The sequence below is a fragment of the Frieseomelitta varia genome, unplaced genomic scaffold (genome assembly GCF_011392965.1).
Source record: "Frieseomelitta varia isolate USP_RPSP 00005682 unplaced genomic scaffold, Fvar_1.2 scaffold_881, whole genome shotgun sequence".
NCBI classification, from domain to species: Eukaryota; Metazoa; Arthropoda; class Insecta; order Hymenoptera; family Apidae; genus Frieseomelitta; species Frieseomelitta varia.
In genome coordinates this window covers 166,556-180,407 of record NW_025110680.1, presented here as the reverse complement: position 1 = coordinate 180,407, position 13,852 = coordinate 166,556, and the positions used below count along the sequence as shown (strand labels likewise).

Below are 13,852 nucleotides of genomic sequence, written 5' to 3'. Positions count from 1 at the left end.
AGAAATTAGCATAAAATACCTAAAAAGTAGTGGTATGTAATTACATAACATGAGTATTATTTCAATATAACTTCAATTACCATGATAATTACTTGTACTAGCTTATAAAAAAACCTACGGAGAATATCCTGTTTGGAAATTTTATAGACGAAATTACAAAGGTCAAATTCCCCCGCAGAAAACACGAAGAACTTGCATTGTAAGTATTTTTAAGAAAATATATGACATATTTGTTGATTAATTTATTAAAATTAATTAATTCTAAAAATTTGTTAGAGGAGTGGTGTAATTTCTACTGGTAATCCATGTCCAATATGCAGAGATGAATATCTAATTCTAGATTATCGTAATATTGATTTAATAAAACAATTTATTTCTGAACATGATGGAAGAATTTTAAATTATAAGTAAGTAAACTTCTTAAAGTTAACAAAAGTTACAGAATATTTATATAATTACATTGTTTTTCTTTTACTTACAGTTATACTGGTCTTTGTCAAAAGGCTTACAAAGATTTACGTGTAGCAGTAACCAAAGCAAAAGAATATGGTTTGCTAACATATGATGTTCCTTTTAGATATTATGATTATTCAGAATGGAAAAATTAATGTGTTAATTTCTAACATATATTTAAGAATATATATATATATATATAATATATTAATATCAAATAAAGCATACAAAATGGATAAAAAAGAAATCAATTGTACATTTGCAATAGTAGGTGGAGGTATAGCAGGAGTATCCTGTGCTGAAAGTATAGCTTTTCTTGCTCCAGAGGAAGAAATAATCCTAGTTACAGCAAGTTCTTTAATAAAAGCAGTTACAAATATGGTTCCACTTGGTAAAACATTAATGCAGTTTGATGTGGAGGAAAAAGACATATCAGTCTTAATGAAAGCACATAATTCATTGAAAATAATTAATGATTTTGTGATAAAGATAGATTGTTTAAATAAACAAGTGGAAACTAGAAATGGAAGAATTATAAACTATAAAATGTTATGTCTGTGTAATGGTGCTAAGCCAAAACTCATAGAAGAACATAATTTTATATTAGGAATAAGAGACACAGAATCAGTTCTTCAACTTTCTCAAAAAATAAAAAATTCCAGAAGAATTGTAATAGTTGGAAATGGAGGTATTGCTACTGAACTTATAAATGAAGTAGATGGTGTTGAAATGATATGGGTAATTAAAGATAAACATATCTCTGCAACATTTGTTGATCCTGGGGCAGCAGAATTTTTCATGGATAGAGTATACAAAACTGATAAACATATATATACTAATGTTAGTTCTTTAACTAAAAGAATGAGATATACTATCTCAAATACTCCAGCTGTAACAGGTGGACCAGCTTTAGGTCCAGATTGGCATAATAATTTTGATATAAAAGGTGTTTTTCTTAAATCTGCAAAAGTACAAATAGAATATGAATGTGAAATAATTAAAATTCTTAACAAATCAGAACAAAAAGAATTTGATCCTACAGAAGAGTGGCCTATATATGTTGAATTAACAAATAAAAAAATTATTGGCTGTGACTTTGTTGTATCAGCAACAGGTGTAATACCAAATTCTGACATAATAGGTTTAGAAGATATAAAAAAAAGTGAAGATGGGGGGCTATTAGTAGATTGGAAATTGGAAACTTCAAAACAAGATATATATGCTGCTGGAGATGTATGTAGTGCAGGGTGGGAATTAGCAAGACATTGGTTTCAAATGAGACTGTGGACCCAGGCACATCAAATGGGTCGATATGTTGCAAAATCGATGGTTTCTAAGTTAAAAAATGAAAAGTTCTTACAAGATTTTTGTTTCGAACTTTTCACTCATGTAACTAAATTTTTTGGTCATAAAGTAGTTTTACTTGGTTTGTACAATGGACAAAAGTTAGATAACAATTATGAGATATTATTACGAATGACTAAAGGAACAGAATATATAAAACTTATACTAAAAGATAGCAAAATGCAAGGAGCAGTATTAATTGGAGATACTGACTTAGAAGAAATGTGCGAAAATTTAATACTTAATCAATTAGATTTAAGTATTTATGGAGAAGATTTACTAAATCCTGATATTGATATTGAGGATTATTTTGATTAACTGTATATAGGAAGTCAACTTAACAAACTTGTATGACATTTCATTAGTTTAGTATTAATTTATCTAGAAAATTATTTAAATTTTGTTTGAGTAATATTATTCTAATCTCACAAATCTTATACAAATTTAATTAAATATTCATATTTTGTATAGATGTGTCTGTATAAATATTACATGAGTGCTTATGAGTAATAAGAAATAAAATGATACATTTATATATGAATATGGCTAAACATATTTTTTTACTTCATTTATCTTTATCTTTAAAGTATATTATTGATGTACGTTTTAGGTCTCTCTCTAAATAGCAATCTTATTTAATTAAATTAACTTTCTTACTAAGTTAAATTTTGTTTTAATTTATCTGTAAATCTTACACTTTTCCTGTCAAAACTTTTAGCTTTATTACGTAAAGTAGATTTTGTTGTTGAAACAAATTTCATATTTTTGGAAACTGCTAAATTTGTGTCAGAATTTTCTGTTACACTATTACTGAAATTCTGGTTAGAAATTATACTTTCATTGGAATATTTATTTGTGTCCTCTATTTCTAAAGTTTCACGTAAGCTACAAATTATACTTTGCATATTATCAAGTGATTCCATAACCGATTGAATTCCGCCATTTTTATTATATAATTTACGTAAAATTTTTGTAGCATGTTCCATTTGAATAAGACATGTATTTATGGTTTCCTGATCTTTAGAAATATCAAACGTTTGGTTAATTAATGTACTTCCAAGTACAGATGTATCTAATGAGAGTTGTTGTAAACTCTCGTTCAAATGCTTTTTTACTGGTGTCATATTTATTGAAATTCGGCTATTATTTAAGGAATCTTCAAAAGTTTCCGTATTTTCATAGGGTTCCCAAGTTTCTTCTGATGTACATAGTTCCTTTAGTGAATCTTCTATATCATAATCTCGTAAACGATGAACCCAATCTAAAAATCGTATTGGCTGCCAAAATGTCTCCTTCATACTATCTCTGTTACGTATACGAATTACTGGTTTTAGACTTTTATTGATAATTATTTGCTGTTGATCAAACTCCTAAAATATGACAAATAAAATTGTATTAAAAAGTATGTACTTTTAATTATTATATTTAATTATTATATTACGCAACAGATACTTACGTAATTAATACCAACTTCTCTGCACCGTTCAGTAGCTTCTCTTACCAATATTTGTGTTTCATGTAGACTAATACCACCATCGCTTATTGCTTCTACACTAGCTTTCATCTTAAGAGCAAATTCAGCATCTGCTGTTCTTTCATTTAAAATACTTTCCAATTCTTGTAAAAAATTAGATTTATATGGTGTAACATTAACTCTCTTTTGATCTAATTGTATTTGTTTCAACCTATTATTTGCCTCAACTTCATTTTCAAGCAATTCTTTTTCTAATTCCAACTCTTTCTTCCTTTGATGAATTTGTTCCAATGCAACCTTCTGCTCTTGAACTGTAGAACCAAGAATTTCAATTTTACGTTCATACGATAATTTTTGCGATCCCAATTGCATTTCAACTTCTCGTTTTGCATTTTCTAATTCCTTTATTGCTTTCTGCTTACTTTCTTCTAGTTCTGCCCTTAATCTATTAAATCAAAAGTAGCACAACGTTAAATACTTTTTAATTATAATTATTTGTTGAATAAGAGGGGCCATTAAAATTTCGTACTTTTCTTCTTGCACTTTCATAATTTCTTGGTGAGCAAATTCATAGTCTACAGCCTGTGCTGAAATTTGTATGTTGCTATGTTCATCATACGGATTTGAGACTTTAAAATAATGATTGCCGCCAATTACTAATCGATCGCCATGTTTTAAAATAACTTTGCCAGTTACCACCTAATAATGATACAATTTAATAATGATATAAATAAAATAATAAGATAATAATAATAATATCATAAATATAAAATAAGTTATACCTGTCCATTCACGAATGTATCTCCCTCCATTTCTGACGATAATATAAGTTTCCCATTACTATTTTCAATAGTACTGTTGAACGCATAAAAAATCGATAAAAGAATGATTAAAATAACTTACACTAAAATATGTATATATAATTGATATATAAAAAACTTCAATTATATTATTTCATATATCTTTCTGTTCAATGTAAGTGCAACTCATAAATATGATGAAAATACAAAATTTGAAATCGCTTGGGAATTATTATACTATGTAACAATAATGAAAAACTGCCATGCAAATTTTTTTTGATCAAATAGATTAATTAAAATATTATTTTAAATAACGTTAAGTAGGTTTAATAGATCGTGAGGAAAGGCTGCGAGGAGCATGCACTGTTAAAAGACAAATAGGCTAAGAGAACAAAGACAACAAGAGAACAAAGTAAAACATTTTCCTGCAACACAATTCATAAGCATCAAGCTAAAAAACGGGGAATTGAGGAAGAAGATGAACACAAGTGTACCGAAACCCGAACAAGCCTAACAAACACATCTTTTCAAATCACCAAACCGCAATCAATCCAATAACTAACCAGTGTAAAGGCCTAACCAGTGGCCCATCCAACATGATATCCAAATGTTCGGAAAAGTTCTGACAAGCAGAACTTCTTCCAATGCGAACAAATCCTGGAGGAATGAGATACAAAAGTGTACCAGATAACATAGGATCGGCCGCGAGATTTATAAGACAAGGTTGCTTATCCTTCTGACGAAAATCAAGTTCGATAGCGATACCACAGCGACGTAAGTACTTTATTTCAGAATTTTTCTTTTCCTCGGTATCCCGTAATTTCATTTGCCAAGTCCTGTAATTACATATAACTAAATATTCAAATATTCAATCAGTAAATATCCTCCGATCTGTTTCTGGTGTAATAGAAATAATAGTATCGTATAATAATAATGAAATAATAATATCGTAGGAGATATATTAATAATGATTAGGTAATTGCTTATTGAAAAAACTTGATCATTCCAAATGATTGTAATTAGCATTTAAAATAGCTAACATTGTTGCTAACTTACATTTGAGAAGTCGCAAGCTGTTCTTCAGTCTTCTTTAATTGATGTCTCAGTTTATCAATTTCTTGTTGTTTCTGTTTGATTTCATCGTTACTTTGGTTAACCGGTTCAAGGGAATCGAGAAGACGATGTGGAAAAATTCCAAGTTGCTTTTCGTACCCTTCGCGAACACCACGTAATCGCAATACTTCCGCTTTCAATTCCCTAAGAGAAAGAACACAATTTTATTTAAAATTAACAACTTTGGTTAGGTTTATCATAAACTAGAAAAAAATTATATCGATAATATTTGACGATGTTCTTTTGTTTTTCTACTCCGAAGCATTTTCTTTCCATTTAATCTACATTAATCCATCAAGGATTTCTATATTGAATATGATAATCTGTGCGAATTATTAGTTATCCATTTATAAAACATGTATTACCGGATTAATTTATCATGTGGGTCTTCATTAATTCGAATACGATTAACAATAGCTCGAGCTTGACAAGCATATCGGAGCGTTGCAAGCGTCTCTTCTACGTGTATATTAGCCGGTGATACAGTTCCAAGCATTGCTGTTCTCGAGTTTCCTCCGAGACTTTCCTAATATGTTTAAAAAAGAAAATTTGATTGTTTTTAATAAATATAAGAATAGGCACGGTCTCCAAATAAAAAACAAAGCGAAGTCATTGAACTGCATAAGATTTAATTAAACGAGTGTGAAATCTCAGTTGTATTGATTTGTTGTAATTAATTTTAAAATTTAACTTTTACTGTAAAAGGAATGATGTTGTTACCTTTGCATTTTGTACATCATCCGTTTTATCAAACTTAATTCTTCTCGATTCTTTTGCGCATAAATAATTATTATCAGTATCTTGCGTGATAAGACAACGCAAGTCCAATTAAAAGCTATCGCGGTTTAATCTTTCTTAAGTAGTACTTACTTCGTTATCGATCGCACTTTGACGTTTATGTTTTTAATGTTATGATATTTTATATAAAAGACGTTATCTTGATCGATTAATAAATAAATATTAGATAAAATATGAATAAGTGGATAAGTCGTCACTGAACAGCGGAAAAAATCTCACATACCTTTATCTCTGACTCTTTTTATTATTTAACAACATCTGTAGATCAATATCTTCACGACGGAATTTTCGCATTGCTAATTATGATTGAGATATACATTTATATCGATATGTATCGATAACTAATCAGAAATTATTATTGAGATATATATGTATCGATAACTAATCAATAAGTATCGAACAAAATCAAATATTTTTAAAAATTTCGTTGTAAAATACTTTTTTTTCCCCATCTCAATGAAAGATTCTAAACAACATAATTATAATAATGACAAAAAAATGTATAGATAAAATATCTGTTACAGTTCTTTGTATAATTTATTCCTTTATTTAAGATAACAAAACATACTTTTTATTTTAACTTCATATCTTTCCTCAAAGTTCGATAAGAATTTAATTACAGTATATTTGATATTATTAGTAAATGAAATTTTTTATTTTTATTCATAGTTTCTGTTATTTGAAAAAAAGAAATTTATGGTATACGATTACTTCGTAAAGAAATAAAATTTTCACGTACACACTCCATTCAGCAATTATTAGATTGTATTTATTACTTCGAGAATATTGAAGTTTAAAACAGGTACTGACTATCTTGTTTCCACAAGAAAATAAGATTGTCGTTAAAAAAAATTAAATAAACTATACTTCAACATTCCTCTCTTTTTTTCTTGTAATTGTATTATGTGATTGATAATGTTCGAGTAAATTATCGCTAAACTTGCGCTAATAAAAGATAATCTCTTATATCATAGAGTTTTTTACGTTTTTTTTTTAAGCTTAGCCTTTTACGATATACTATTTATGATATACGCAGCTTTTGGTGCATCGCAAAATAAACACTGGCTAATTTTATTGTAACCATACACATATAAATATATTACATATAATTATATTATTATTTATATACATATATATTATATTATTTATATACATAAAGTGCATATAAATAATATATTATATTATTTATATAAATAAAGTGCATATAAATAATATACATATATATTATATTATTTATATACATAAAGTGCATATAAATAATAATAAAAAAAAAAAACAGTGTAGATAATTGAAATTGCAGAAAAAAAATTTAACGATCAAGCAATATCTTTATCACTACAAGAAATAGACTGCTGTTGGATTTATATAAGAATAGATATTAAAAAATTCGAGGGACAATGTCATAGATGAATAAGCATGGAAAATGCGTCGAACAATTATAAACTCCGCCAGAAATTCGCAAAGGTGATTGGAGGAAAAGGAGGGGCAAAGTGTTCAGTTGAAGGGCGCGCGGAGAAGAGAGAAGAGACAAGAACTCGATGGAGAGGGAATAACCGACTCGTAAACATTGCATGCTCAGCGTCCGTACTTCTTCAGTTTAAAGTAAAACACCGTAGTAATTCGAGCACAACCTTGTCTTGAGGCTGCCGCATTTTCTTCTCTTCTGAATGTGTGATATTACGAACTATTCGATCGCTAACTAATAAGTTTTTTCGCAACCGGTAAAAGAGAGAAAACCGGAAGCAACGAAAACCAACAGATCTCACTGGTAAAACGGGTTTTAGCGGGTTTAACAACTTATCAGTTTCTTTAGAAATCGAAAAAAGATAACAAAGAAGAAAGATATAAAACACGGAAACTCAAATAAATTTCTATTAAGAAAAGAAATTCTAAGTCTAATTATTCTCAAAGGTATCACAAGATAGAACGATGGATTTAGTCTATGTTCCCGCAGCCATGAACTACAGTGACTACAGAAATTATCAGTATCCAGACTTCGAGCAGCCGTGGAATGAAGATTATTTTAATTGTGGTAAGTTTTAATCATATGTAAATTATTTTTTATGTATTCACATGTAACAGCTTGAAATAACATGCTTGTTAAAAATGAGAAAAAAGAGAAAAAAAGGAAAATAACAGATAACATTGACAATGTGGCGACAATTGGTTTGTTTCGTTTTTCCTAAATTTTAGACGAATCAAATTTTTATTAATTAACATTATGATAATCAATACTTCTTTTTTTATCGTAATTTGAATATCGTATCAATTTATCGACGTAATTTAACTATCATATCAAATATTATCATTGCTATTTGCACACTATTGAATGAAACTATTTAGATGATCTACCTAATTATTCAATTCGATTTAATTACTATTCTTTGCTGTTATGCAATTAACTTTCTCTTTTGTGTTTCATTCATACAATATCATCATACTAATTACACATTAATGATTAATTTAATATTTATATAAGCTATCGTTTTTTATCACTTAGTTCCCATACTTAAATATTTCAGTTTGCGATGAATAGATACAACCTATCTGTACCAATATTACAAGTATATTTAAATTGATTCTTGTTTTCAAACATTAATACATGTGCGCGTATTCGTTTACATCGTATATTCGTACAATCGATATACCTCAACAAATACCTTCCTTCTTTTTCAAAGTAAAACAAAAATCGTGATAGGAATGATCGAAATACCAATCAATTAAACGATTTAAAATTATTAGAAAAGCAAAAAAATTAAACAAAAATCACCGATTACATAAAATTATTGTGATTTATTTATCGATGGACCGGCATATTAATTAATAATCGAATTAACATGATAATAACGAATTCAAATTTTATCGAAAGATGATTTTTATATTCTTAATCGATGCCTGTGCATATGTATAAGAATAACTTTCAGATATTTCTGTGCAACGTAGTTGCCCCTCCTTTTGCGTTATCGTCGTGGAGAAGTGGTTGCTCGAAGGCAGTCCTCCGCATTATTTATCATATATTAAGCTCTGAAATTATTATCGTATTTTACACACAACGTAAAATAGTGGGAATTTAAAAAAAAACTCATATTCTATTCCAATGAGTCAATTGTCTTAATCGAATCTTGAAAAAGCGGTAAAAGCAAATAATCATATAAAATGCACGTAAGTTGTATATTTTTTTAAAATTTAACCAAACAAAAAAATGATCAAAACAAGTTAGATTGCAAATATGAAAAGCATATTTACAATTGTTACAATACGAATATATGAAGGCTGTAATATAATACGCACATGATCAATTTCATTCTAATACATGTAATATGTATAATAGTGTTGTAATTGTCGGGTATATAATTATTTATATTTTACTATTACTAATACTTTCCTTATTGAATAAAATGCTTCAGTACACACATTTATATATGCACGCAAATCTAAAGATATTTTTTAAAACTAGCATGACTCATTGATGAGAACAGATAGAATACCGAAAGGTAAAGTACAGTAAATACACAGAGATCCTTTATTCTGTCTGTAATAACAGATCCTAAATAAATATGTAAGTACAGGAATAACCCATGACTTGTACAGAATTTGTACGTTTCGTTCATTTACGGTCAAATTTACAATCGAAATTAGCGTGACTCATTAACGAGAACGAACAGAATGCCGAAAGATACAGAGATCCTTTATTCTGTTTGTAATAATAGATTCTAAATAGATATATAGGTACAGGAATGATTCATGACTTGTATAGAATTTGTACGTTTCATTCATTGAATTTACAATCGAAACTAGCGTGACTCATTAAGAAGGCCAAACAGAATGCCGAAGGGTACAATAGATGTACAGAGACCCTTTTATCCCGTTTGTACTAACAGATTCTAAATACATATATAAGTACAGGAATGATTTATGAGTATAATTTGTTAAGAATTGAACCTAAAAGGAAAAAGGGAAATTAAACTAAAGTAGAATACAAGGGAAAGCTTAATCAATAATAAGATCTGTATTGAATAAAAGAAAAAATCTAGTGATTCTTTATTAATTTTATTTACGAAAGATTACTGATGACTTGATTTTCAAATTTTTATCTTGCATGATTATTTCTTGTTATTACAATTTAATAATTTTCACAATAAGAGTTTTCCTTAAATAAATAAAGAATAAATACGAAGGGATATCGTGAAGTTTATTACGTTACTTCATTTATGAGAAACAATTATATCTTTTGGATTGAGAACGATGACTTAAAAACCACGAGTTAGGGCTACGTGCAGTAACGCACGAAGATATCTTCCGAAAAATCGCGAAACCTTGACCGATATTAACATCGAAAATATATAATGGAAACATAAAATTATTTTTCAGGAAAGTCAAGGCAAGTTCATTCTCAACGATCGCTACATCATGAACAAAAAGTACATTCAAAAAAAAATTGTCATTTGTGTCGAGAAAATAAAAGAAGAAGTCTTGCGACTTATATAAGAGAAAAATCGCGAAGAGATTCTTGCCAGGAAATTCACGAAGAAGAAGAATATAACTGCGAAGACACTATAGAAGAGACCGTGAAAACTGATGATAAAACATCAGAAAAAGCTTCGGAAAATAATAAATATTTGGAAATCAATAACACAACGAAAAACCCCAAATAAATACAGAATATCTAGAGTTATTTCATAATTTTAATATGATTTCAAGAAATAAATTTATATCCTATTTAAGGATATAAATTATATAGAACAGTGTAATATCTAATCTGTATGATACATTTATTTTCTAATTCGAAATCTTAACTTTTAGATGTTCTTTTTTATAAAACGAAAAATTTTGAATTCATATTTATATTCGCAGCAGTTACGTATATTTAAGATATGTATAATGCATAATTTATTTCCGTATTATTTTATTATAAAGTTTACCTTCTCTGCTATTTGAAATAATGCATAATCTATTAACTTTTAAAAATAATATTAAAACTAATATTTTTTTATGTCTTTATAATTTAATAAAAATTTCTTTTTACTATTATTTCATAAAATTAATAATTTCAGTATTATTTTAAATGATTTATACATTGAAACATTTTATATAAATACTTCAAAGAATCCACATAAATTCTAACAATACATTTGTATTATATATATCAATAATCCAAAATTGTGGAGCAATTAATAATGTTGTAAATTAAAATTTAGCAAAACTAATAATTGCATTTATAGTTGATAGAAGCTGCATTAAATTATTTGTATATGATGTAATGTTGTTTTAAGACAGCATAAAAATATTAATATTAAAAAAAAATTAGTTTTTTATGAACATTCAATGAGGAATTGAATAATTTGTAAGACTGAATATATACATAAAATTATGTAGAAAACTATATCTTCAAAAAGAAAATGAACCTAACTTAAATTTTCAGTATATTATATAAAAAAATAAGTCAAATAAGTCAAATAATAATTGTTTATGTATGGATTATTATTACAATATTCAATGACTGTGTTACAGCAAGAAACTTTTTAATGAAGATTCAATAAAAAAAAGACTTATTTATTTATATAGAATTTCATTTTAATGATTTAATAACACTTACCTTCAGTAGCCATGTAAGAACGGATTCACGGTATGGAACAAAACCTCGTTTACGATTACTTGTGTTTTCAGCTAGAGATGCGATTACTTTTCCCAATGTAAGCAACGATTTATTGATAGACACTCCTTCCTATGGAATATAATTGATTTTATTATTATATGAATAAAACTATTAATATTAATATTAATATAATTTTAATATTATATGAATAAAACTATCAGAGTATAAGTAATTAAATATAATATGATATACCTTTAATCTATCACCACTTGCACAAGTTTGACTTAATCTTTCGCTACCAGCTAAATCCACTAAATTAATTTTACTACGACGACTAGCATCCATAGATTCACTATTTAATTGATTATTTATTTGAGTTTGTGTTAATATAATACTAAATATACTATGAGATCTCGAACTCTTTTCATTCATTCCAGTTGCTGCTGTAGCTCGTTGTGAATTGCCTACTTTGAGCCAAGTCTAAAAAAAATGTATTTATGACAATAAAATAATAGACAAATAATTTTACAACAAACGCAACTGATATTATAAACATACCTGTAAATCTTTGTAATTTTGTACACAATGTTGACTTAAATCAACAATATATGGCCCAAATACAGGATGTTCCCTTACTTTAAGAGGAGCTCTTTTTATTCCATTCGTAACATTTGTTAAAAGATCGTGTATTTTTTCATTATAAATTTCAAAATAACTAATTTCTACTATAGTTTTAGTATTCATATTAGTAGATGTCCTTGTAAATATTTCTTGACAAAATCTTGGAATAATACCAACTGCTTCATTAATTGATATTGTATTAACTTGAGCAGACTCTTGGCCCATCATGCTATAACTTTTACCAGAGCCTGTTTGTCCATAAGCAAATAAACACACATTGTATCCTTCAAAAGCATTTTGCACCAATGGTAAAACCATATTTTTAAACACAATCTCTTGGTTAGCATATCCAGATTCTGATGCATCCATTTGTGACATAAAACAATGATCATATGTGAAAGTATGTTGAACAGAGTCACAAGTGACAATAATATTTTGATCATTTACTTGAATAACTGATGTAATTTTTGAATCATTTAATTCTCTAAAATAATAAAAAATAAAAAAATATTAGGTCATAGTATTATTCAATACAAATGTTTTGGTACAAGAAATTTAATCACTTACTTTGTGTTCAAAGGTCTAACACGTATACCTACAGTTAAATTGCTATTTTCTTCTTCATATACTGTTTGATCTTCAATATTAATTTCGTTTAATTTACTACATGGTGTCTCAACTTGTACAACATTAAAACAATCAGGTGTAGCTTGTGATAAAACATTCTCACTAAAATAACGTTTCACAGGTGTTTTATTCAAAGGTAAGATATTTATTTTTGCACTACTTGTACTAGTATGAATTTTATGTTGTTTGGGAGTATAAGGGTGAATAGTCGAAATTTTTTCATTCAACGAAGTTGTCGATACTACTTTTGTACAAGTTTTATACTTTGAATCACATATTGCATGTTCAGGAAATAAAACTTGTTTTCTTTGGAATATATTTACAAATTTTGGACGAATTAGATTTGCAGCACAAGGTGTATTTGTTGATTTTGAATTTTCAATATCGTTGTCAAGTAATATTTTACGTTTTTCAAGTTTTAAAGATTTATTTTCATTAGGATTTTGAATTCCTCTTTGAGGTGTATCAAGTACATCAGAACATATTTCTTCCCTATAGAAAAGTGGAACAAAGAATATATATATTAACTTTTATATATTTTTTTAACGTATTACGAATACTTACTTCTCATTTTGATAATTTATATTCTCTTTATCGAAATTAATGGGTGAACTTGAAAAAATGGCATCGCAAAATCCATGTCCCATAGATTTTAGAGTATTATGTGACATGATAAAGGAATATGTCAAAACTTCTAAACACCATCAATACAAAAATTTCTTTCCCTTTTGATTAACCTCTTCAAATTCCGTTCTTTGACAGTTCACGTGGACTATTTGAAAGAGTGACCGCCAGTTTATATTCTTTGTAACGAATTTTTTCGTAACAACGACGCAAAAATAAAATAAACTTCATACAAAATTATATCACACTTAATATTTGAATATAACATCAATTATTCATACATTAACAACAGCATGAGTTTAAAATTGATTAATTTGTTAACATTTTAATTAAAATACAATATCTTAATTATTGTTACAAACATTTTTTGAATTTTAAATATATAAACTGTCAGAATAGCCA

At 27.5% G+C, this 13,852-nt stretch overlaps 3 protein-coding genes across 4 annotated transcripts; 2 read left to right on the top strand and 1 right to left on the bottom strand.

Moving 5' to 3' along the window:
• Positions 1 to 276: 276 nt before the first annotated feature.
• Positions 277 to 2,463, top strand: LOC122536973 (pyridine nucleotide-disulfide oxidoreductase domain-containing protein 1). Its single transcript, XM_043669809.1, has 2 exons — positions 277 to 407; positions 482 to 2,463. The coding sequence occupies exon 2, from the start codon at positions 562 to 564 to the stop codon at positions 2,113 to 2,115; it is 1,554 nt and encodes a 517-aa protein (XP_043525744.1). The 5' UTR covers positions 277 to 407; positions 482 to 561; the 3' UTR covers positions 2,116 to 2,463.
• On the bottom strand, positions 2,454 to 13,716 carry LOC122536972 (kinesin-like protein KIF14). Of its 2 annotated transcripts, XM_043669807.1 has the most exons (12): positions 13,391 to 13,710; positions 12,767 to 13,318; positions 12,137 to 12,683; positions 11,831 to 12,058; positions 11,579 to 11,707; positions 5,550 to 5,710; positions 5,128 to 5,328; positions 4,635 to 4,907; positions 4,054 to 4,126; positions 3,801 to 3,970; positions 3,254 to 3,716; positions 2,454 to 3,167 (listed from the first exon to the last, which is right to left on the bottom strand). In XM_043669807.1, the coding sequence occupies exons 1-12, from the start codon at positions 13,495 to 13,497 to the stop codon at positions 2,454 to 2,456; spliced, it is 3,618 nt and encodes a 1,205-aa protein (XP_043525742.1). In that variant the 5' UTR covers positions 13,498 to 13,710. The 2 variants fall into 2 exon arrangements, with proteins under 2 accessions (XP_043525742.1, XP_043525743.1); XM_043669808.1 differs by lacking the exon at positions 4,635 to 4,907 and having other exon boundaries at positions 13,391 to 13,716.
• On the top strand, positions 7,435 to 10,653 carry LOC122536975. The gene is made up of 2 exons (XM_043669811.1): positions 7,435 to 8,014; positions 10,354 to 10,653. Exons 1-2 carry the CDS (start codon positions 7,912 to 7,914, stop codon positions 10,635 to 10,637), a joined length of 387 nt encoding a protein of 128 aa, XP_043525746.1. The 5' UTR covers positions 7,435 to 7,911; the 3' UTR covers positions 10,638 to 10,653.
• Positions 13,717 to 13,852: the final 136 nt, after the last annotated feature.

Coding starts and splice junctions, on each gene's coding strand:
- LOC122536973 (XM_043669809.1), top strand. CDS start 562: ATGATGTTCCTTTTAGATATTATGATTATTCAGAATGGAAAAATTAAT.
- LOC122536975 (XM_043669811.1), top strand. CDS start 7,912: ATGGATTTAGTCTATGTTCCCGCAGCCATGAACTACAGTGACTACAGA. Junction 8,015..10,353: donor TGAAGATTATTTTAATTGTG/GTAAGTTTTAAT, acceptor ATTATTTTTCAG/GAAAGTCAAGGCAAGTTCAT.
- LOC122536972 (XM_043669807.1), bottom strand. CDS start 13,497: ATGTCACATAATACTCTAAAATCTATGGGACATGGATTTTGCGATGCC. Junction 3,971..4,053: donor ATACATTCGTGAATGGACAG/GTATAACTTATT, acceptor TATCATTATTAG/GTGGTAACTGGCAAAGTTAT. Junction 3,168..3,253: donor GAGAAGTTGGTATTAATTAC/GTAAGTATCTGT, acceptor GTCATATTTTAG/GAGTTTGATCAACAGCAAAT.